This window comes from Carcharhinus amblyrhynchos, chromosome 1, assembly GCF_965287045.1.
Source record: "Carcharhinus amblyrhynchos chromosome 1, sCarAmb.v2.hapA, whole genome shotgun sequence".
NCBI lineage: Eukaryota > Metazoa > Chordata > Chondrichthyes > Carcharhiniformes > Carcharhinidae > Carcharhinus > Carcharhinus amblyrhynchos.
In genome coordinates this window covers 19391198-19415995 of record NC_137324.1, presented here as the reverse complement: position 1 = coordinate 19415995, position 24798 = coordinate 19391198, and the positions used below count along the sequence as shown (strand labels likewise).

General features: G+C 43.9%; 1 protein-coding gene across 2 annotated transcripts in view; it reads left to right on the top strand.

Annotated features, from left to right (window-relative positions):
- ctnna2 (catenin (cadherin-associated protein), alpha 2) overlaps nt 1-24798 on the top strand; it is a 1308817-nt gene that overhangs the window by 722868 nt on the left and 561151 nt on the right. For both annotated transcript variants that reach the window (XM_080195424.1, XM_080195512.1), the window contains one exon: nt 5618-5698. In XM_080195424.1, coding sequence (XP_080051550.1) covers nt 5618-5698 — 81 coding nt within the window. The remainder of the gene's footprint in view (nt 1-5617; nt 5699-24798) is intronic.

Here is a 24798-nt window from a genome sequence, read left to right as displayed (position 1 = left end):
ACAAAGTGGAAAAATGGATTTGTAAAAAGTTTAGATTTATTTATTTGTGTCACAAGTAGGCTTACATTAACACTGTGTTGAAGTTACTGCGAAAATCCCCTAGTCACCACACTCCACTGCCTGTTTGGGAATACTGAGGGAGAATTTAGCATGACCAATCCACCTAACCAGCATGCCTTGTGTGTGGGGGCTGTGGGGGGAAACTGGAGCACCTGGTGGAAATCCACTCATGAGAATGTGCAAACTCCACACAAACAGTGACCCAAACCGGGAATCAAACCTGGGTCCCTGGTGCTGTGACACAGCAGTGCTAATCATTATGCCACCATGCCACTCCCCTGTTTTGCTCGGATGCCTAGGTTATGTATACAGGGATGAGAAGTTTCTGCCATTTGGCAGATTTCTGGCAATGCCATTTTGGAAACCCACCATTTTAGATAAAAATTCCAACCGTTGGTGGTGGAAAAGGTCTTTCCAAAATAATCTCAACTCTTGTCAGCAAGAGTGGGACCAGCAGAGTTGTAATTGGAGGTGTACCGTGACGGCTATGTCTGAAATGGCTAGTTTTCTGCCGACGTGTACACGGAATCTCTTGCACTCAGCCAGCCTTTCGATCAGTGATCATGTAACTCTATCGGTAATCAGGATCCTTTGCAGCTCTCTGTGAACAAAAGTGGAAAAAATCCCTGAGAATTGGTAACAAATCAGGCAGGGTCATTCCTTGATTTCCTGAATGACCGAGAACAGGAGGAGCAAATCCAGCTCACCTTCTGCCTTGCCCAGCAACTTTTGCTTTTAACATACTGCAACATGTGATCAACATTTCTTGCCACAAATAATTTTTTTTTAAAATTGTAAATGAATAATCTGCTCCTCCAGTCAGTCATAGATTCTATCTCTCCCTTGCTTGATGTTTTAGTTCTCCCAGTCATGGATTTTCTCTCTCTCTAACCTCTGCTGCTCCTTCAGAGACAGACTGAATAATTGGGGAGCAGCAAGGTTGGGAAATCTATGAATGGGGTAATAAAATAGCGAACACAGACAGAGAGAATCTATGACTGGAACAGCAGTTCTGTCTCTAATCACAACCTTAGTGGTCCAAGGCAACATTCAGCATCTCGTACACACACACACACACACACAGACACACACACACACACACACATACACACACATGCACACACCTGTGCATAAACACACACACGTGCACATGTCCTGTTGCTAGGCTGCAGTCCCGTGCTTTCCTGTCCCTGTTGTGCAGCTCCAGCAGTGCATTGGCAAAGTGCCTTTCCCAATACAGAGGGTAAATGTTCTTGGAGTTAGCCCCCTTCTTAATGTTAAAACAGCCCCTCAGATTTTTGATTTGATCTGATTTATTATTGTCACTTGTATTAACATACAGTGAAAGGTATTGTTTCTTGTGTGCTGTACAGACAAAACATACCTTTTGCAGAGGAGGAAACGAGAGAGTGCAGAATGTAGTGTTACAGTCATAGCTAGGGTGCAGAGAAAGATCAACATAATGTGAGGTCTATTCAAAAGTCTGACAGCAGCAGTGAAGAAGCTGTTCTTGAGTCGATTGATACGTGACCTCAGACGATTGTATCTTTATCCCAAAAGAAGAAGATGGAAGGGAGAATGCCCAGGGTGCGTGGGTATGTCTTACCGAGGCAGCGGGAAGTATTGACAGTGTAGACAGGTGGATTGAGCTGTTCGGAACATTTGCATTGCGCCCCCGCCCGCCCCCCCCCCCCCCCCCCATGTGAGCTGTCACGTTGGCCGGAACTCTACTGCCCCACCCGCCATGGAATCGGAGGGTCCGACAACGGAAATCTCCATTGTCCTGGGGCACGATCCCAGGAGCGAGACCCTATAATCCTAATCTGTTAGTTTGGGTTTGTGAGATCAAGGTAAAGCTAGAGGCATTATTAACATAAGGTGTTCTTAAACTGCTTTTGCAGCTTGCTAAAGAATCTGCATGTCAGGAGTTGGCAGCACCAGTGCAAGACTGACTTCAAAGTCTGACTGTATAACCATGCTCCATTTATTGTTTCAAGTGAAGTTTATTACATCTTTCATCAATATTCCCTGTGCCCTGACAATTGCATTGCTGGTCAGTGATTCCCTTTATTTTGTGGATTTGCTTCATGGAATCCAACAATCTCTATACTTCTAGGAAAAGATGGCTCACTTCATTGGCACCTCATCCACCAACATTCACGCCCCACCCTACTCTTCCCCACTGATATGTTGTGGCTGCAGTGTGTACCGTGCATTGCAGCAACTCACCAACGCTCCTTCGACAGCAAACCCAACTAGAAAGACAAGGACAGCACATACATAGGAACACCATCATGTGGAAGATCCCTTCACATCACTCACCATCGTGACTTAGAACTATATTGTCATTCCTTCACTGTTGCTGCGTCAAAATCTTGGAGCTCCCTCTCTAACAACACTGTGAGTGTACCTACACCACAACGACTGCAGAAGTTAAAGAAGGTAGCTCACCACCATCTCCTCCAAAGCAATTAGACAGAAGAGAGGAGCAAAAAGCAGGCCATTCAGCCCATTGATCCTGCTCTGCCATTCAGTGAGATCATGGCTGGTTCTGATATGAGAATCCTCAACTCCACCTTCCCGCCATATCCCCATAACCCTTGATTCCTTTGCTGATTAAAAATCTGTCTATCTCAGCCCAACCTTTACAGGCCTCTACGGTAAAAAAGACTCCACAAAATCACGACCTTCTGAGAGATCAAATTCATCTATGTCTTAAACAGGCAAGCTCTTACTCTGAGATTACGCCCTCCAGTCCTAGAGGAAACAACTTCTCCGCAATAAGTGCTGGCCCAACCAACAACCCTCACCTCCCTTGAAAAAATGAAAAACATTCTCGAGGAAATTGCAGTGCTTAATTGAAACTGAAGCATGTTCTGCCTTTATTTTACAAAATAAACCTCATGTTTCTTTCTACCAATGTATTGTGTGTGAATGTGAATGTATTTGTACATTCTTGTTTCTTAGTGCAAGGTTATTAAGAATCGTCTTTTCAAATCTTCATCTTACACTTCCATGTTAATCCTCCTGACACTAAGGGCCAATTTAGCATGGCGAATCAACCTAACCCGCACACCTTTGGACTGTGGGAGGAAATTGGAGCACCCACGCTGACAAGGGGACAACATGCAAACTCCACACAGACAGTGACCCAAGCTGGGAATTGAACTCGGGTCCTTGGCGCTGCGAGGCAGCAGCGCTAACCATTGTGTCACCATGCCACCCAATCAGGAAAAAAGGATCCTGATTGATTGGCAAATTGACTTAATTCGTCTTTTAGTAACCCGAACAAGCTATCAGCCACGAGCATAGAACATAGAACATTACAGTGCAGTACAGGCCTTTCGGCCCTCAGTGTTGCACCGACCAGTGGAACCAATCTAAAGCCCATCTAATCTAAACTATTCCAATATCATCCATATGCTTATCCAATGACCATTTAAATGCCCTTAAAGTTGGTGAGTCCACTACTGTCGCAGGCAGGGCATTCCATGCCCTTACTATTCTCTGAGTAAAGAACCTACCTCTGACATCTGTCCTATATCTATTCCAAGAGCAGTTGGGTAGCCATTCCACGTCCAATTCCTGAAAGTGACTCAGGAGTTGAAGAGTGCCTACAAACCTCCATGCCTCTGGAGGCATAAAACTGTACATCTGCCTTAGCTCCCAACCCCATCAGCCTTTGAAAATCCCGCCACTGACTTTGTAGCAATATGATTTACTGGACAGCATAGAAGAAACATTTTTTTATTTGATTTATTATTGTCACACGTATTGGGATATTTGACATGATTTGTTTCTTGCGCACTATACAGACAAAACATACCCTTTCATAGAGAAGGAAAGGAAAGAGTGCAGAATGTACTGTTACAGTCATAGCTAGGGTGTAGAGAAAGGTTAACTTCATATGAGGTAGATCCATTCAAAAGTCTGATGGCAGCAGGGAAAAAACTGTTCTTGAATCAGTTGGTACATGACCTCGGACTTTTGTATCATTTTCCTGATGGAAGGAGGTGGAAGAGAGTACGTCCAGAGTGCATGGGGTCCTTGATTATGATGGCTGCTTTTCCGAGGCAGCGGGAAGTGTAGGCAGAGTCAATGGATGAGAGGTTGGTTTGCGTGATGGACTGGGCTTCACTCACTACCTTTTGTAGTTCCTTGTAGTCTTGGACAGATTGGAGCCATACCAAACTGATACAATGAGAAAGGATGTTTTCTGTGGTGCATCTGTAAAAGTTGGTGAGAGTCATAATGAACATGCCAAATTTCTTTAGCCTCCTAAGAAAGTAGAGGCATTGGTGGATTTTCTTGAACGCACTGTCGGCATGGAGGGATCAAGACAGGTTGTTGGTGATCTGGACACTTAGAAACTTGAAACCATGAACCATTTCCACTACATCCCCATTGATTGATGTAGACAAGGACACGTCCTCCACTACACTTCCTGAAGTCAATGACTAACTCCTTCGTTTTGCTGACATTGAGGGTGAGATTATTGTGGTCACACCAGTTCACCAGACTCTCTATCTCATTCCTATACTCTGCCTCATCATTGTTTGCAATCTGATCCAATACAGTGGTGTCATCAGCAAACTTGAAAATAGAATTGGAAAGGAATTTGGCCACATGGTCATAAGTGTATAAGGCGTATAGTAGAGGGCTCAGGATACAGCCTTGTGGGGCAGTGGTGTTGAGGATGATCATGGAGGAGATGTTGTTGCCTATCTTTACTGATTTCAGTCTGTGCATTAGGAAATCTAGGATCCAGTCATAGGAGGTGCCAAAGCCCAGGCCACAGGGTTTGGAGATGAGTTTCATAGAAATTATGGTGTTGAAGGCTGAGCTGTAGTCAATGAGTAGGACTCTGGCGTAGGTGTCTTTGTTATCCAGGTGTTTCACGATTGTGTGTAGGGTGAGGGAGATGGGTCTGCTGTGGACCTGTTGCTGTGATAGACTGTGAACTGTAGTGGATCCAGGCAATCTGGGAGGTAGGAATTGATTCGTGACTAATCTGTTGAAGCACTTCATAATGATGGATGTGGGAGAGAGTGGGCAATAGTCATTAAGGCACACAACCTGGCTTTGAAACAGGGATGATGGTCATCTTCCTGAAGCAGATAGAGACCTCAAATTGGTGTAAAAAGAGGTTAAAGACAAATACCCCTCCAGCTGGTCCGTTCAGGATCTGAGTGCTCATCTGGGTACCCTATCTGGGCCAGTAACTTTCCGTGGGCTGACTTTCGAGAAGGCTGATCTGACGTCTATGATGGTGACCTCAGATATGAGTTCGTCCCGAAGCTTCACATTGATGCAGCCACGTGAAAGTGTTGAACCATATGGAGCCGACTAACACAGAATAATTCCCCGTGCATAGTTTGTGTCCAACTGGCAATGTTTTCTAAGTTGACACAATTCGGGAACAATTTGCCAGGTTCCCTTTCACATGTGGATGGGTGACAGTAACAGAATAATAACTGGTAATGAGGTTGGTCCTTTCATAAATTAAATGTCTCATTCTTCAAACGTATTTCTAAATGAAGCTTGTGATCTCTTTCAGACCGGCAGGAAAGAAAAAGGTGATCCACTCAATGCTGCCATTGAGAAAATGACAAAGAAAACAAGAGATCTGCGGCGACAGGTAAGTTGCTTGGAATCTTGTGGTGAGAGGTGAATCATTGTATTTCGGGGATTTAGTATTTGTGTAGCATGGGGATAAGTACTAGTTAATTTCAAATATCATTCGCGGTGGTAAGGGCTAATAACTACCATGCCAACCTCCTCCATCTCCTGCTTAAGTGAAAGAGTGCAGTCATCATTGTAACACCACATAGCATTTATAGGACTATGTAACCTCTTTAAACTATTCTTACACTCTGTCCGTATTCCAGAGGGATCCAGCAGTTTGAAGCAGCTGGGTTATGGACAGGGTTGGAGCACTGTCATTTAACCTCAGTGACCTGGTCTGTAGGCAAACAGGATTACTATTTCCACTGCACCAAAGCCTTGCTGATCTTAACAGTAATTGGCACTGAGACACCATCTCGCTCACAGAGGTCAGAAGGATCATGAGCATGGGAATTGAAAAGTCACAATAATTTGGGCAAAGGCACTACTGTCAGATACAATAGAGGAAAGTTTGCCCTGCCACATGCCACCTGGGAGTGTTGGGAGCCAAGTGGGAAAAGGAGATTAATGATTATTCTACAATGTACGCATCGCTACTAAATTTTTTTAAGCTGTACAGGGAGTAGGCTGGAAGAAATACTGGGAGAAGTGTTTATCTCAACACTTTGCTTGAATCTTTAATAAAATCTCTGTCTTCCCTTGGGTGCCATATCGTAGGGAGGTCTTGCTGCAGCTGTATAGGGCATTGGTGAGGCCGCAGCTGGAGTACTGTGTGCAGTTTTGGGCGCCGCACCTGCGCAAGGATATTTTGGCCCTGGAGGGAGTGCAGAGGAGGTTTACTAGGCTGATACCGGAGTTGAGGGGATTGAGCTATGAGGAGAGGCTGAATAAACTAGGCTTGTACTCGTTAGAGTTTAGAAGAATGAGGGGAGATCTCATTGAGACGTATAAGATGATGAATGGGATGGATAGGATAGAGGTGGAGAGACTCTTCCCGCTCAAAAAAGACAGTAGGACTAGGGGGCACAGCCTCAAGATAAAGGGGAGGCGGTTTAGAACGGAGTTGAGGAGGAACTTCTTCACTCAAAGGGTGGTGAATCTCTGGAATTCTCTGCCCGTTGAAGTGGTGGAGGCTGCCTCGCTAAATATTTTTAAGAAGCGGGTTGATGGGTTTTTGATAAGAGAAGGGATTGAGGGTTATGGGGAGAGGGCGGGAAAGTGGAACTGAGCCACGACAGATCAGCCATGATCTTATTGAATGGCGGGGCAGGCTCGAAGGGCTAGATGGCCTACTCCTGCTCCTATTTCTTATGTTCTTATGTTCTTATATCTAGAGGACCCTAGCTTGGAATCGAACCTGGGTCTCTGGCATTGTGAGGCAGCAGTACCAACAACTCTGCTGCTGTGTGTATGTTTGTACATGTGTTATAGTGTGTGTGTGTGTGTGTGTGTGTGTGTGTGTGTGTGTGTGTGTGTGTGTGTGTGTGTGTGTGTGTGTGTGTGTGTTACTCTAAGTATGAATGTTTGTTTACGTGTGTGAGTGTGTTTAAGACCATAAGACATAGGAGCAAAATTAGGCCACTCGGCCCACCGAGTCTACTCCACCATTCAATCATGGCTGATATTTTTCTCATCTCCATTTTCCTGCCTTTTCCCCATAACCCCGATCCTCTTATTAATCAAGAACCTATCTATGTCTTAAATACACTCAAGGACCTGGCCTCCACAGCTTTCTGTGGCAAAGAGTTCCATAGATTCACCACTCTCTGGCTGAAGAAATTCTTCCTCATCTCTGTTTTAAAGGATTGTCCCTTTAGTCTGAGGTTGTGGCCTTTAATTCTAGTTTTTTCTACAAATAGAAACATCCTCTCCATGTCCACTCTATCCAGGCCTCGCAGTATCCTGTATATTTCAATAAGATCACCCCTCATCCTTCTAAACTCCAACAGGTACAAATCCAAAGTCCTCAACCATTCCTCATACGACAAGCTCTTCATTCCAGGGATCATTCTTATGAACCCATTCTGGACCCTTTCCAAGGCCAGCACATCCTTCCTTAGATATGGGGCCCAATACTTCCCACAATACTCCAAATGGGGTCTGACCAGAGCCTTATACCTCCCTGTTCATGTATTCTAATCCTCTTGACATGAATGCTAACATTGCATTTGCCTTCCTAACTGCTGACTGAACCTGCATGTTAACCTAATACAATCTTGAACAAGGATTCCCTTTATGCTTCTGATTTCCTAAGCATTTTCCCATTTAGAAAATAGTCTATGCCTCCATTCCTCCTTCCAAAGTGCATAACCTCACAGTTTTTCACATTGTATTCCATATGCCACTTCTTTGCCCACTCTCCTAACCTGTCCAAGTCCTTCTACAGTCCCTCTTTGCTTCTTCAATACTACCTGCCCCTCTACATATCTTTGTGTCATCTGGAACCTTAGCAACAGTGCCTTCAGTTCCTTCTTCCAAATCATTAATATGTATTGTGAAAAGTTGTGGTCCCAGCATTGACCCCTGAAGCGCAACTCTAGTCACTGGCTGCCATCCCGAAAATAACCCCTTAATCCCCACTCTTTGCCTTCGGCCAGTCAGCCAATCTACTATCCAGGATCCTACCCTCAACACCATGGGCTGTTGGCTTATTTAACAGTTTCCTATGCAGCACCTTGTCAAAGGCCTTCTGGAAATCTAAATAAATCATGTCTGCTGGTTCTCCTTTATCCAACTTCCTTGTTATCTCCTCAAAGAGCTCTAACAGTATTTGTCAGACACGTCCTCCCCTTGATGAAGTTGTACTGACTCAGTCCTATTTTATCATGCATGTCTGAGTACTCCACAATCTCATCTTTAATAATGAACTCTTAAGATCTTGCCAATACCGAAGTCAAGCTAACTGGCTGATAATTTCCTGTCTACTGCCTCACTACCTTCTTAAACAGCAGTGTTACATTAGCTACTTTCCTACCTCCAGTGATTGCTGAAAGATCAGCACCAATGCCTCCACAATTTCCTCAGCTATCTCTTTTAGAACCCTGGGATATAGTCCATTCAGTCTAGGTGATTTATCCACCTTCAGACCTTGTTTCTCCAGAATCTTCTCCTTAGTGATCGCCACTACACTTACCTGTGCCCCTTGATTCTTTGAAGTTCTAGCACTCCACTGTGTTTTCCACCATGAAAACTGATGCAAACTGACTATTCAGTTCCTCTATCATTCCTTTGTTTTCTATTATTACTTCTCCAGCCTCATTTTCCAGTGATCCAATGTCTATTTTTCCCTGTGTTATCTTTAATATTTTGAAAGAGCTTCTTCCTATCTTCTTTTATATTACGAGCTACCTTACACTCATATTTCATCTTCTCTGCCCTTATTTCTTTTTTAGTTGCCCTCTTCTCACTTTTAAGGGCTTTCCAATTCTCTGGCTTCCCACCAATCCTTGCCAATTTGTATGCTTTTTCTTTTTGTTTTTATGCTGTCTTTAAATTCTCTTGTCAGCCATGGATGCCTCATCCTCCCCTTGGCATGTTTCTTCCTCCTTGGGATGAATTTCTGTTGTGCCTCCCAAATAATCCCCAAATACTCCTACCATTGCCATTTCACTGTCTTCCCTGCTAGGCTGTCTTTCCAAACAACTCTGTCCAGCTCCTCTCTCATGTCTTTGTAGTTATTTAATTGTAAATTAATACCATTACATCTGATTCCAGTTTCTCCCTCTCACACTGCAGGGTAAATTTGATTACTTTGTTGCCGCTGCTCCTGAAGGGTTCCTTCATCTTAAGTTCCCTGTTCAAGTCTGTCTCACTATGCATCACCAAATCCAGAATTGCCTGTTCCCTAGTAGGCTCTGTCACAAGTTGCTCCAAAAAACTGTCCAGAGGGCAGCACGGTAGCACAGTGGTTTAGCACTGCTGTTTCACAGCACCAGGGACCCAGGTTCACTTCCCAGCTTGGGTCACTGTCTGTGTGGAGTTTGCACATTCTCCCCTTGTCTGCGTGGGTGTGCTCCGGTTTCCTTCCACATTCTGAAAGATGTGCTGGTTAGGTGTATTGACCTGAACAGGTGCCAAACTGTGTCGACTAGAATTTCACAGTAACTTCATTACAGTGTTAATGTAAGCCTTACTTGTGACTAATAAGTAAATAAACTTCTTAGATGTTCCTTTTCATGTGATCCACTACTCACCTGATTTTCCCAGTCCACCTGCATATTGAAGACACCCATGATGATGTAACATTGCCTATTTTGTTTGCCTTTTCTATCTCCTGATTTATTTTCTGTCCCACATCCCGACTACTGCTATGGGACCTGCACATAACTCCCATCAGGGTCTTTTTACCTTTGTAATTCCTCAACTCTATCTTACAGAAATTCTATGCCTTCTGATCCTATATTGCTTATTGCAATCAATTTAACTTCATTCCTTACTAACAATGCAACCCTGCCCCCTTTGCCCATCTGCCTGTCCTTTCGATGGGACATATATCCTTGGAGATTTCGATCCCAGCCCTGATTCCTTGTAGCCATGTCTCTGTGATGCTGACAACATCGTACCGGCCAATTTCAATGTGCGCAACAAGCTCATTTACCTTGTCCCGTATGCTGCGCGCATTTAGGTACAAGACCCTCAATCCTATATTGAGCACATCCCTTCACATACTTGTCACCGTTTTTTGCTCTGCCTGAGGTTAGATTCCTGCCTCCTTCTATACTCTCAGTTCTATTACGTGGTCTGGAAACTTTACTAATCTTTCCTGAGCCCTCAGCTCCTTTAACTAGTTGAAAGTCCTCATCATGAACCTACATTTCTACCCTGTCCTTTAACTTTGATTTTCTAATTCTCCATACAACTGAACCTTGGCCCCAGCCCCCTCTCCACCCACACACTATTTAGTTTAAAGCCCTATTTACATCCCTAGTTATATGATTCATCAAGACCCTGGTCCCATCATGTTTGTGTCTCTGTGTGTGTTTGTGTGTGTGTGTGAGAGAGAGACAGAGAGAGTGAGTGAGTGTGTGTGTAAGGCTGAGAATGTGTGTGTACACATGCGCAGGTTTCACTAAATAAACTTGGGTAAGCTAACCGGAGGACACCGTGCATTTTGGCACTTAATTTCTTTTCAGAGTCTTTGTACGAATAAACATGCTGCCATTCTAAGGTATTGGCAGTCTTCAGCAAAGTAAGATTGAGATATACTGTGCTTCGACTTACGCCAGTTAAAGTTTGATTTTTTTTAAACGCGTGGGCGGAATGACCGTCATGAGAAAACAATCCGCTGATTGAGACCATTTCATTCAGTTTAGTTAAACAGCCGAGTCTCGTGCTTTCTATTCCTTTCAATATACCAGTGAAAGACCACTTGAGTGCAGACCAATCACGCTTAATGATGTGATTATGAATCTCAGAAGCTAGTTGCTGACAAATGAGTGCCCTGATGTTAAATAATGTGCTTAGCTGCTACAGATGTTAAATAGTATTCCTGATGTGTGTCTTAACATTTGATGTAATTTGAATGTCAATTCATTAAGAAGCATTGTAAATGTCTTATTGATTCTTTTGATATTAACAACTCAAAGCGTGTCAAAATGAAATTGAAAATTTATCATCTTACATCATTTTTGGAACCACAATTTTATTATGGTAAATCAGACTTCATATAATTTGACAGTTAATCAGTAGCTGCTTGTAGCTCATCCAGGTGCATTTAGCTAGATAGATACACACACACTCTAATTTGCATTAATTTCTGGGTAGTTTGTGCACTGGTCATTGTGTTCAGGCTGGACAACTGGATTTCCATAGCCTTTGACTCAACGTTTCTTGCATTTCAATGGAAGACAGCACAAATCTCTATGTGGCAAATGCAGTCTTCAAATCCAGGCTTATTCATTCATCCCATGTGTGATATTTTCAGAACTTACATGACACCAAGATTGGTGGCATAGTAGATGGGAAAGAAAGTTATCTGCAATTGCAATGGAATCATAGAACCCTGCAGTGCAGAAAGAGGCCCTTCAGCCCATGGAGTCTGCACCGACCACAATCCCACCCAGGCCCTACCCCCATATCCCTACATATTATACCCACTAATCCCTCTAACCTACACATCCCTGGATGCTAAGGGGCAATTTCTTAGCATGGCCAATCAACCTAACCTGCACATCTTTGGACTATGGGACGAAACCGGAGTACCCGAAGGAAACCCATGCAGACACGAGGAGAATGTGCAAACTCCACACAGACAGTGACCCGAGCCGGGAATCGAAACCACGACCCCGGAGCTGTGAAGCTAACCACTGTGCTGCTGAGCCACCCAATGGGATCTTGATCAATTGGGCCTGTGGGCTGATGAATGGCAGATGGAGTTTAATTTAGATAAATGCAAGGCGATGCATTTGGTAGATTGAACCAGGCAGGACAGTAGCCTGTGGGCGGAATGGTAGCATGGTGGTTAGCACTGCTGCTTCACAGCTCGAGGAACCTGGGTTTGATTCCCGGCTTGGGTCACGGTTGTGTGAAGTTTGCACATTCTCCTTATGTCTGCGTGGGTTTCCTCCCGGTGCTCAGTTTTCCTCCCACAGTCCAAAGATGTGCAGGCTAGGTTGATTGGCTACGCTAAAATTGTCCCTTAGTGTCCTGAGACACGTAAGTTAGAGGGATTAGTGGGTAAATATGTAGGGACCTGGGGGTAGGGCATAGGTGAGATTGTGGTCGGTGCAGATGCAATGGACCAAGTGGCCTCCTTCTGCACTGTAGGGTTTCTATGATTCTATAGGACTTACTCATTTAATGTAGGGTGTTGGGAAGACATAAGAACATAAGAAATAGGAGGAGGAGTAGGCCATCTAGCCCTTCGAGCCTGCCCCGCCATTCAATAAGATCATGGCTGATCTGAAGTGGCTCAGTTCCACTTTCCCGCCTTCTCCCCATAACCCTTAATCCCCTTGCCTATCAAAAACCTATCTACCCGCGTCTTAAATATATTTAGCGAGGTAGCCTCCACCACTTCGGGAAGAGCCTCTCCACCTCTATCCTATCCATCCCATTCATCATCTTGTACGTCTCAATGAGATCTCCCCTCATCCTTCTAAACTCTAACGAGTACAAGCCTAGTTTATTCAGCTTACAAAACAAAGAGATCTGGTGGGTACAGATTCATAGCTCCTTGAAAGTGGAGTCACAGGTGGACAGAATAGTGAAGAAAACATTCAGCATGCTTGATTTCATGGGTCAGAATATTGAATATAGGTGTTGGGACAGCTTGTTGAAGTTATACAAGACATTGGTAAGGCCACATTTCGAATACTGTGTACAGTTCTGGTCACCCTATTATAGAAAGGGTATTATTAAATTACAAAGAGTGCAGGAGAGATTTACTAGGATGCTATTGGGACTTAATGGTTTGCATTATAAGGAGAGGCTTGATAGACTGGGACATTTTTCTCCAGAGCACAGAAGGCTGAAGTGTGATCTTATAGAGGTCTACAAAATAATGAGGGCATAGATCAGCTAGAAAGTCAATATATTTTCAAAAAGGTAGGGGAGTCTAAAACTAGAGAGCATAGGATTAAGGTGAGGGGGGTGGGGGAGAGATACAAAAGTGTCCTGATGGACAATATTTTCACACAGAGGGTGGTGTCTGGAACAATCACCCAGAGGCAGTAATAGAGGCAGGTACAATTTTGTCTTTTAAAACCAGTTACATGGGTAAGATGGGTATAGAGGGATATGGGCCAAATATGGGCAATTGGGACTAGTTTGGGAGTTTAATAAAAAGGGCGGCATGGACAGGTTGGGCTGAAGGGCCTGCTTCCAAGCTGTAAACCTCTGTAACTCTATGACTCTAAGTCTTTACATTTGAGAGTGCACAGTTTTGTCCTGCCTTTTAATATCATTCTGCTATGCCCCTTTTTTGATTGTTTCTTTTCAGACCTTTTGCCAATTCTAGGGCAATTCTGAAATGAGACATGAGGCACCTTCTTTCCAAGGGTCTTATCTGTGGAGGTTGCTGATATACCTGGATAGTTAGTGCTGTTCCTTCCTTAGGTCTAGAGTTTGCTGATATACTTAGATTTAGTGGTGGGGGATGAGGAAATGGCTGAGGCCTTGAATAACTTTTTTGCTTCGGTCTTCACGGAGGAGGACGCAAATAGTTTGCCGGGTGTTAACGATGGAAAGATGGTAGGAGTGGAGGGTCTGAATGAGATCATTGTTACTAGAGAGGCGGTGCTCGACAGACTAGAGGGACTGATGGTGGACAAGTCCCCAGGACCGGATGGAATGCATCCAAGGGTTCTGAAGGAAATGGCAGAGGTGATAGTGGATGCCTTGGTGATTATTTTCCAAACCTCGCTGGATTCCGGGGAAGTGCCGGAAGATTGGAAAACGGCTAATGTTACGCCGCTGTTTAAAAAGGGTAGCAGGCAAAAGGCAGGGAATTATAGACCGATTAGTTTAACGTCTGTTGTAGGAAAAATGCTTGAATCCGTAATAAAAGAGAAAATAGCGAGGCATCTTGAGAAGAATTGTTTGATAGAGCAGACGCAGCACGGTTTCATTAAAGGGAAGTCGTGTCTGACGAACTTATTGGAATTCTATAAGGATGTGTCTAGTGCGGTGGATAGAGGGGAACCGGTGGATGTGGTTTTCTCGATTTTCAGAAGGCGTTTGATAAGGTGCCGCGCCAGAGGTTGTTACAGAAGGTTAGGGGGCACGGAGTTGGGGGTAGGGTGTCAGCGTGGATAGGGGATTGGCTGTCAAATAGGAAGCAGAGAGTGGGTGTCAATGGGTGCTATTCAGATTGGCAGTTGGTGACTAGTGGAGTGCCCCAGGGATCAGTGCTGGGGCCTCAGCTATTTACCATTTATATCGACGATCTGGAGGAGGGAGCCGAGTGTAAGGTGTTGAAATTTGCTGATGGCACAAAGATAAGTGGAACAGCAAATTGTGCAGAGGGTGTGGAAAGTCTGCAGAGGGATCTAGATAGGCTGAGCGAGTGGGCGAGAACCTGGCAGATGGAATACAATGTTGGCAAGTGTGAGGTTATCCACTTTGATAGGAATAATGGTAGGAAGGACTACTACTTACAGGGCGAAAAGCTGCAGCATGCTATGGTGCAGAGGGACCTGGGGGTCCTTGTGCATGAGTTGCAAAATCCCAGCCTACAGGTGCAGCAGGTGGTCAGGAAGGCAAATGGGATGCTGGCCTTCACAGCGAGGGGGATTGAATATAAAAGTAGGGAGGTCTTGCTGCAACTGTACAAGGCACTTGTGAGGCCGCAGCTGGAGTACTGTGTGCAGTTTTGGTCGCTGCACTTGCGCAAGGATATTTTGGCCTTGGAGGGAGTGCAGAGGAGGTTCACTAGGCTGATACCGGAGTTGAGGGGGTTGAGCTATGAGGAGAGGCTGAATAGACTGGGCTTGTACTTGTTAGAGTTTAGAAGGATGAGGGGAGATCTCATTGAGACGTATAAGATGATGAAAGGGATGGATAGGGTAGAAGTGGAGAGGTTCTTCCCGCTCAGAAAGGACAGCAGGACTAGAGGGCACAGCCTCAAGATAAGTGGGGGGGGGGGCAGTTGAGAATGGAGTTGAGGAGGAACTTCTTCACTCAAAGGGTGGTGAACCTCTGGAATTCTCTGCCCGTTGAAGTGGTGGAGGCTACCTCGCTAAATATACTTAAGACGCGGGTAGATAGGTTTTTGGTAGGCAAGGGGATTAAGGGTTATGGGGAGAAAGCGGGAAAATGGAACTGAGCCACTTCAGATCAGCCATGATCTCATTGAATGGCGGGGCAGGCTCGAAGGGCTAGATGGCCTACTCCTGCTCCTATTTCTTATGTTCTTCTACTTGGGTAGTTAGTGCTGCCCCATCCTAAGGTCTGATCTCGAGAAATTGCTAATGTATCTACATTTTGCAAAGCCCTCAAATTCTGATTGACTCAAGCAAAAAGCTACCACAGCCAGAATATAAAATTCTGACTACAGTAATGAAGCAATTAATTGAAATGGATCGATAGGCAACCCAGACTGCAAAGTGCTTTGTGTTGCTGCACACACCTTTCTTTCCACAGTCACTGTCCATGGTAAAATTATTCATGAGTCGTGGCCACTGTTGGGATAACAAGCAGTCCCTGAAGACCAAGTGCCATAGATCCTGGAGCCCAGCTAAATCCATGCTGGGGGGTGGGAGGTGGGAGGGTCCACTCTCATCCCGCTAAACTCCAGTGAGTACAAGCCCAAACTGTTTAATCTCTCCTCATTTGTCAACCCCTTCATCCCCAGCAAGTCATGTTTCAGTTAATTAACAACATTGATCCAAAGATGTGTGAGTTAGGTTAATTGGCCAAGCTGAAGTTGCCCCTTAGTGTCCTGAGATGCGTGTGTTAGAGAGATTAGTGGGTAAGATATGTAGGGATATGGGGGTAGGGCCTGGGTGGGATTATGGTTGGCGCAGACTTGATGGGCCGAATGGCCTCTTTCTCTACTGTAGGATTCCTATGATTCTATGATCAGAATCTACTTCCTAATCTCTCAACCTCATGAGGTAAGCCAAAAATTGAACACCTTGGAGTCTAACTGCAGTTCATTTTAAACTGATCATGATTAAGTGTGAGCTACAAATTTTGGAGGGAGTTCGGCCGCTGGTGCATCTGAGGACATATCTGCAGAATGGTAATGAGCCTGATTTAATTCATCTGCAGAATCAATGATACCCTTACCTGTTCCAAGTTAGAAGCAAGGGATCAGCATGATTTCCAAGATATTAGTTACAGGACCATTAGCATCACTATGCAAGATCTGAAAGCTTGTAAGGAATTTCATGCCCACTTGCCAGGAGAAAAATGGAAAGTGTCTCACTTGCAAGGTCCATGCTACATACATCAACATACAAGAGTCATAATTGACTCCTGTATGTTGATGTATGAAGTTTGTTGATGTATGTAGAAGTATCAACTAAATGAAAACTACAAATCAGAGAAGTAAGCTCTTAATTGACTTTATGGAGTCATAGGAGGTGAATCTTACAATGGGACAAATTACTCATCAGCCACAGCCAAAATGTCTGTCAGCACCTCATCATGTGGAGTTGCTGGCATTGGACTGGGGTAAGCACGATAAGAAGTTTCACAACACCAGGTTAAAGTAAAAAAACCTGTTGGACTTTAACCTGGTGTTGTGAGACTTCTTACTGTGCACCTCATCGAGCAGTGATAATAGTTGGATGGCCTTTATTCTAAAAGAGTGCAACCTCTGCCCCTCAGAGACACAAAGCCCCGTCTTGGAGAGCTTCCAGCCCATCTGATTAGTTGGAAACTCTGTACAATCTCAGCAGCAACAGGAACGAGTAGTGGCCATTGTTGGGATAACAAGCAGCCCCTGAAGACCAAGTGCCATAGATCCTGGAGCCCAGTTAAGTCCATGCTGGGGGGCGGGAGATGGGAGGGTCCTCTCTCATCCCTCTAAACTCCAGCAAGTGTAAGCCCAAACTGTTTAATCTCTCCTCATTTGTCAACCCCTTCATTCCCAAAATCAATCTGGTGAACCTCCTCTGCACTGCCTCCAGTGCCACCACATCTTTCCTCAAATAAGGAGATCAAAACTGGACACAATACTCCAGATGTGGTTTCACCAACACACTATACAATTGCAACAACACTTCTCCTCTTTTGTACTCCACTTCCTTTGCAATAAATGTCAGCATCCCATTTGCCTTTTTTTAATTACATGCTGCACCTGCATACCAACTTTCTATGATACATGAACATAGACACCCAGATCCCGCTGCCTGGATTTCATTTTGAATTTGCTTTCCATTTTGGTAATAATTTGCCTTTCTCTGTTTTCTGCCGCAATGGACAACCTCAGGACTCATCTGAAGAAGGAGCAGCGCTCCGAAAGCTCATGATTCCAAATAAGCCTGTTGGACTTTAACCTGGTGTTGTGAGACTTCACACAACAGACAACCTCACACTTATTCACATTAAAATCCATCTGCCAAATTTTGGCCCATTATCCTAGCCTGTCTATATCCATCTGTTTAATCTTTATATAAGAACATAAGAACATAAGAAATAGGAGCAGGAGTAGGCCATCCAGCCCTTCGAGCCTGCCCCACCATTCAATAAGATCATATCCTCTTCACTTCCTGCTTTCCCACCTATTTTAGTATCATCTGCAAATTTTGCTACAATACACTCTGTCCCTGCTTGCAGATCATTTATGTGGATGGTAAATAGTTGAGGTCCGAAGACTGACCCCTGCAACACCCCGCTAGTTCTATTTCACCAGCCAGAGAATAATTCATCTATTGATTTTGAAATATTCCCTGTTTTCAAGTTTTCTTACAAAATTATTTTTGGTTGGCAGCTGCATATTCACACCAGGAAAACCTGAGCAGATCAGACTCAGTGTTTGTACAATCCCAATTCCAGGAAAAGGTCCTAAACCTGGCACTGGATCTTTGTTTAGCAGAAGAAGATGCCTAATTAATCCTTCCTTCTCGTTACTACTAGAAATGCTTGATAACTTGCCCAACGTAATATAGGGTTGAAAGAATTTCAGATGTCAGTGGGGCCTGGAAGACAACCTGGCCTGTGGCCCTTTTTATCTAAACTTTCCACCCAGAAAACCAGGTTGAGAGGCGACCTGATAGAGGTTTATAAAATGTTGAGAAGAATAGATAGGGTGGATTCTCGGAGGCTATTTCCCAGGGCCGAAATGGTCGCTACGAGAGGACACAGGTTTAAAGTGCTGGGAAGCAAGTACAGAGGAGATGTTAGGGGTAGGTTTTTCACTCAGAGGGTGGTGAGTGAGTGGAATCGGCTGCTGTCGGTGGTGGTAGAGGCGAACTCGCTGGGGTCTTCTAAAAGACTTCTGGATGGGATCTAATGGGATTAGAAGTTACAGATAGTTCTATGGCTTGGTAGGTATAGATGTGATCGGCGCAACTTGTGGGCCGAAGGGCCTGTTTGTGCTGTAGTGTTCTATGTTCTATGTTCTAAAACATATAACCCAATTCAATATGTGCCCTGTATTTTTAAATCTAAAGTCAAAAACCGTAGATATTCAAAATATCAATTAAAGGGCAAAAACAGCAGAAATACAGGCTTGTACGGAAGGGGTTTCCTGGTCTCCACCCCCCCCAAAAAAAAACGTGGTATGTTTAGTGGCAGCAGAGGTGACCTACCATTGACCTTATGGCAGGATCATCCCATTGTTTGCATCCCACTGGCAGGATACAGCTGGAAAATCCCTTTCTCCGTGTCTGCAGAAAGAGATCATTGAGACTGTTTAGGAGAACAGTTTTGTCTTCTACAAAGCATTTTCTTTACCTTTTGCAAGCTGAGTCACATTAACGCGAATGATCACTTTCCACAGATAAAAGCTAATTAACAGTGATTACTCAGGTTGAAAGAGGGTTTCTTCACTTAGAAACAAAAGCTTGTTAAATTAATACATTTGCAGTGTATTTACTACAGCTGTCTTGTACTTTATTGCCTCCACAATATGTTTCCTAGCAAACAGACAGTGACTTTCAGACAGCTGCAGCTAGCAGGGATCATAATAAGAGAAGAATGGTCAAGTACTCACTGAACTGAGTGATGAGGAGAATGAGATTGCCTCAGTGATGTAAGCACTTGACTAACGCGGCAAACCCTCGGTTGAAAAACTGAGGACTGAAGTTCCATACAGATAGAAGGGCTCCAAGCTTTAGCCAAAATGGTGTCAGATCCCTGAACCTGGAAGCCCCACCCCTCGTATCTGGCACTCAGCATTTTCACCTGGGAGCAAGACACATTTTGTACAAGTATGATTCACAGAGGCAGGAGCATTTTTAATAGTGCACCTGCCTTCATTCAGAAACTATTTTCATCACCAATGCTTTTGAAGTCCAATTCACAGAATCTACAAATTTGAGAGAAAGGTTTAAAGCTAATGGAACCCTTTGGAGAGGTCAAATACCATTTTTTGAGAAGCCTAGCATTCTTTGGAACTTTTAACAAAGAGGTTAATGAGCTTCAAAGGTGGATAAGGTCTATGGAATTGTCAAGCTGTCAAGTTATGGAAATTCCTGCTGTTTAAATTTTGAAAAAAAATATTGAACAGCCTGCTGCGTCTCTCAGTTGAAAAAATATTAATACTTTGACAGCTGTTTGTTGACAAAAACCTAAGGGTTGTCATAGTATAAAAACTGCTTGACTGCTTCATCAATCTGTCATTATCACAGTAGGGGCCTGTCAGTTCATAGTTTGATTGACAATTCAAAGAGATTATTATGGGATTAGCTGTCTTTAATGTGGAGCTCTGAACACAAATGATTGTTTTATAAAGGATTAAGCACTTGAAAGATCAATTAGATCATACCTACTCATCTATCTCAACAACATTTTCCCTTGCTACACCCATATCCCTTGAAATCAGTCAACTTCTATCAAACATAATGATTGAACTTCCACAAACCTCTGGCGTCCAGAATTCTGAAGATTTTCTACCCTCTTGAGTGAAAACTTTCTCTTCATCTCTGTCCTAAATGAACTGCCCCTTATTCTGAGATTCTCCCCAGATTCCAGACTCACCACTCAGGAGAAACATCCTCTTTACACTTACCCTATGAAGTGTTTCGCACATATTGAATGGGATTTTATCAATTTGTGTTTTTTCCTATATTAAAGATGGTGTAGTGTTAGGACCCTGGACCAGAACCCCAAGGTATATTCTGAATCCAGACTAGATCCAAACATTTTCTTTTTAATTTTGGCATAAATGTGAAGATTGGGTGCTTCCCGCCTCGAGTGATTCTACTGACAAATTAGGGATCTTTTTATCGAAACACGCATTATTCATAATTTTTAACATTTAACTTTTAACCATTGAACAATCTTTAAACATGAAAACAAACAACTCTAATTTCTAACTTATCACTGTTTCAATTCCAAGTAAACAGCAGTCATCCCATAGACTTAAATCCACTTTAAATATTGTTAGTAAAGCCAGGCATAATTGGTTTAAATTGATTAACAGTCTTGAAGCCTTGAGAGACGTTTTGCAGGGTGAGACTTTATGGAGAGAGAGAGACTTCTGTCTTAAAGCAGCTCCAGCCACATTCTTAAAAAAAGAAAGAGAAGCTGTTTTTCTGATGAAAGCCTAGCCCTGTATACCTCGTGTGAAATTCCAGGATAACTTCTTGTACAAACACCAGCCCATTAATTCTACAAAGTGACACATTCCCAGCTAAAATTAGTTATTATTCTGCTTTCTTAGCATCTGAAATGTATTCCTTCCAGACATACTGATTCTGTAGAAAAAAAACCTGAACCTTAAAACATTCTACAAAAACATATAATGCGGCTACCTCATTGAATGTTTTTAAGGCAAGGATAGATCGATTTTTGAACTAAGGGTTATGGTGAGCAGGCGGGTAAGTGGAGCTGAGTCCACAGAAAGATCAGTCATGATCTTATTGAATAGCGGAGCAGGCCCGAGGGACCAGATAAGAACATAAGAACATAAGAAATAGGAGCAGGAGTAGGCCATCCAGCCCTTCGAGCCTGCCCCGCCATTCAATAAGATCATGGCTGATCTGTCGTGGCTCAGTTCCACTTTCCCGCCCTCTCCCCATAACCCTTAATCCCCTCTCCTATCAAAAACCCATCAACCCGCGTCTTAAAAATATTTAGCGAGGCAGCCTCCACCACTTCAACGGGCAGAGAATTCCAGAGATTCACCACCCTTTGAGTGAAGAAGTTCCTCCTCAACTCCGTTCTAAACCGCCCCCCTTTTATCTTGAGGCTGTGCCCCCTAGTCCTATTGTCTTTTTTGAGCGGGAAGAGTTTTTTCACCTTTATCCTATCCATCCCATTCATCATCTTATACGTCTCAATGAGATCTCCTGTCATTCTTCTAAACTCTAACGAGTACAAGCTCAGTTTATTCAGCCTCTCCTCATAGCTCAACCCCCTCAACTCCGGTATCAGCTTAGTAAACCTCCTCTGCACTCCCTCCAAGGCCAAAATATCTTTGCGCAGGTGCGGCGCCCAAAAATGCACACAGTATTCCAGTTGCGGCCTCACCAATGCCCTATACAGCTGCAGCAAGACCTCCCTACTTTTATATTCAATCCCCCTCGCTATGAAGGCCAGCATCCCATTCGCCTTCCTGACCACCTGCTGCACCTGCAAGCTGGGTTTTTGCGACTCATGCACAAGGACCCCGAGGTCCTTCTGCACCGTCGCCTGCTGCAGTTTTAGATGGCCTACTCCTGCTCCTAATTCTTATGTTCTTATATCAATAACATAGTATCATTAAAATAGGTACTTACAGTTTTATTTTATTTCATTTTAAGGTTAGGCATGCCAATGGTGGACACTGGCGAATTGTAAGGTGGGTGATGGATGGGATCTCAGGTTGACATAAGTTAGCATGAAGTTGGCATAGAGGCTTTAAGAGGACATGGAAATGAGTCAAATTGGCATGAGTTATCACTAAGTTTATAAGGAGGATATGTGGAATATGGGACATGGATAGAGGGCATAGGTTGCTATGGAGTGTATGAGGAGCTATGAGGATGAGTAGAAAAGCATTGATTGGCTTGCAGAGTATAAGGTACCTCAGGGGGTGGATGGGAGGCATGAGGTGGAGTGCATGGGGCATAGAGAGTGTGTGCAGGGTCAGGGGATGTGAAGGGTAAGAGCTCTAAGGCTGAACTGCTTTCATTACAATTGGGACACCTGCAATGTAGATATGGCAAGTTGATAGAGTAGATATAAATGGCCTTGGAGGGCAGATAAGTGGCCAGATTCCCCAAACTGTAGCTGAGATTCTCCGATTCTGCTGCAGTGGACGGAGATTTGGCTGAGCACCAAGTTCTCTGGTGAACAGCTGGAAAATACTGGGCAAGTTTTGTTTTAAATATCATGATCTGAAGATTTTTTTAAATCTTCTGATTTTGAAGCTAGAAAAATACAGGCATATGCTGTCAACATGAAGACAATTGACAGTTTAACAATAAGTACTGTTAGTATATTGTTATGAATGATTTGCTGAGTTTCAAAATTACAATTATCTCAGTGTGGAGTTTTCAGACTACAGCTTGATTGACAGTTTAAAGAGGCCATTAAAGGATAAACTGCCTTTGATGAGAATACTGAAGAGTAATGTGTTTGTTTTTAACAACAGCTTAATTGCATGAGGTTTTGCTTTGAATGGATTACATTGATAGGATTTTATCACTATAAGGAGCATATAAGTGATACATGTATTTGATCGTTAGTTTCCTTTTCATCTCCACGTGGCTCTTAAAGTTTGTCCATTGCGAATACTGGAGGAGTGACTATGGAGGTGCCATGATGTGTATAAGAAACCATGGAGGGTTCAATGGGGAGAATGAGTTGACATGGAGGTGAGATGGGGTGCATGTGGTGGCATGGAGGATTACTAGGGGTCAAGGATGTGAGGGCTGGGGGCTGAAGAACCCACAGCTTACAAAGAATCTGAGGGAATATCCCAGGAAACTGAAGCAAGTTTTTTAAACCAGTCTGTTTCAGCACTGACCCATGTATGTGGCCACCTACAATCTTCTTTTGGCATTGGCGGGACCAACTCTATCCCACCCACTCCTCCGCAGGTTGAATATGGGGTCTAACAGGGCCTTTAAAACGAGGCAGCTCTGATGAGTTGAGAATGTTACCCACTTGAATTATCTCTCTCCAGCCTCCTTATCTTTGAGAAGTTCATACAAACCTGCCTCCTGATTCATGCTCCTAGTTTTGGAATCTCAAAGGGTATTAAAGATGAACAATAAATGTTGGCATTGTCAGCAATGTTCACACCCCAGGAAGGAATGAAAAACAAAACAAATGTCCAGTAGGAAACCATCCATGCCTTCCTCCAAATGGCAATATCACTGGACATTATTAAAAAATAGACACGCTCAAATTCAGCATGTCCCAAGATACTTATATACAACTGCAGTTTGGATCCCTGAAAACCATCAGATGGCATTGGCATCACAGCTGTGTGGCCCGTTAATGGTCGTGAGACAACTAGGGACAAACAAGGACACCATTTTCTTTCAGGAACAGTGTGTGACTACTAGCTGCTAATGGTTTCTCTTGGATGAGAAATGTGACTCTCAGCCAGTTAGATAACACTGCATGGCTACACTCTACTTTCCACTGCACCAATCTTGGTGGGACAGTAGGAGGTTTGATTTGTGGGTTAGGTCTGAGGAACAGCGAGCACGATTAGAATGCTAACTGTGGAGTGAAGTGCCACTGAGTGACCTGGTGGGTTTGAATGAATCCTGAATTACTATTTGATAAGAGGTTGATCCTCGCTGTTCTGCTAATGGGAACATTTAACATAACCCAGATGGAGGAAGGAAGTGAACTTGGTCTACTAAAGGTTCTATTCAATCTATCACCATGGTACTTTGCGTTTGATAAGGTCCCCCATGCAAGACTTCTTGAGAAGGTGAGAGGGCATGGGATCCAAGGGCCTTTGGCCTTGTGGATCCAGAACTGGCTTGCCTGCAGAAGGCAGAGAGTGGTTGTGGATGGGTCTTTTTCTGAATGGAGGTCAGTCACCAGTGGAGTGCCCCAGGGATCTGTTCTAGGACCCTTGCTGTTTGTCATTTTCATAAATGACCTGGATGAGGAAGTGGAGGGATGGGTAAGTAAGTTCGCTGATGACACGAAGGTCGGTGGTGTTATGGATGGTCTGGAAGGATGTCAAAAGTTGCAGCAGGACATAAATAGGATGCAGGACTGGGCGGAGAAGTGGCAGATGGACTTCAACGCGGATAAATGCGTAGTCGTCCATTTTGGCAGAACCAACGGGATGAACGAGTACACTATCAAGGGCAGGAGTCTTAGTAGTGTTGAAGAGCAGAAGGATCTTGGGGTCCGGGTCCACAGGACTCTTAAATCGGCCTCGCAGGTGAAAGAGGTGGTCAAGAAAGCGTATGGTGTACTGGCCTTCATTAATCGAGGGATTGAGTTTAGGAGTCGGGAGGTAATGCTGCAACTTTATAAGACCCTTGTCAGGCCTCATTTGGAGTACTGTGCGCAGTTCTGGTCGCCTCACTATAGGAAAGACGTAGAAGC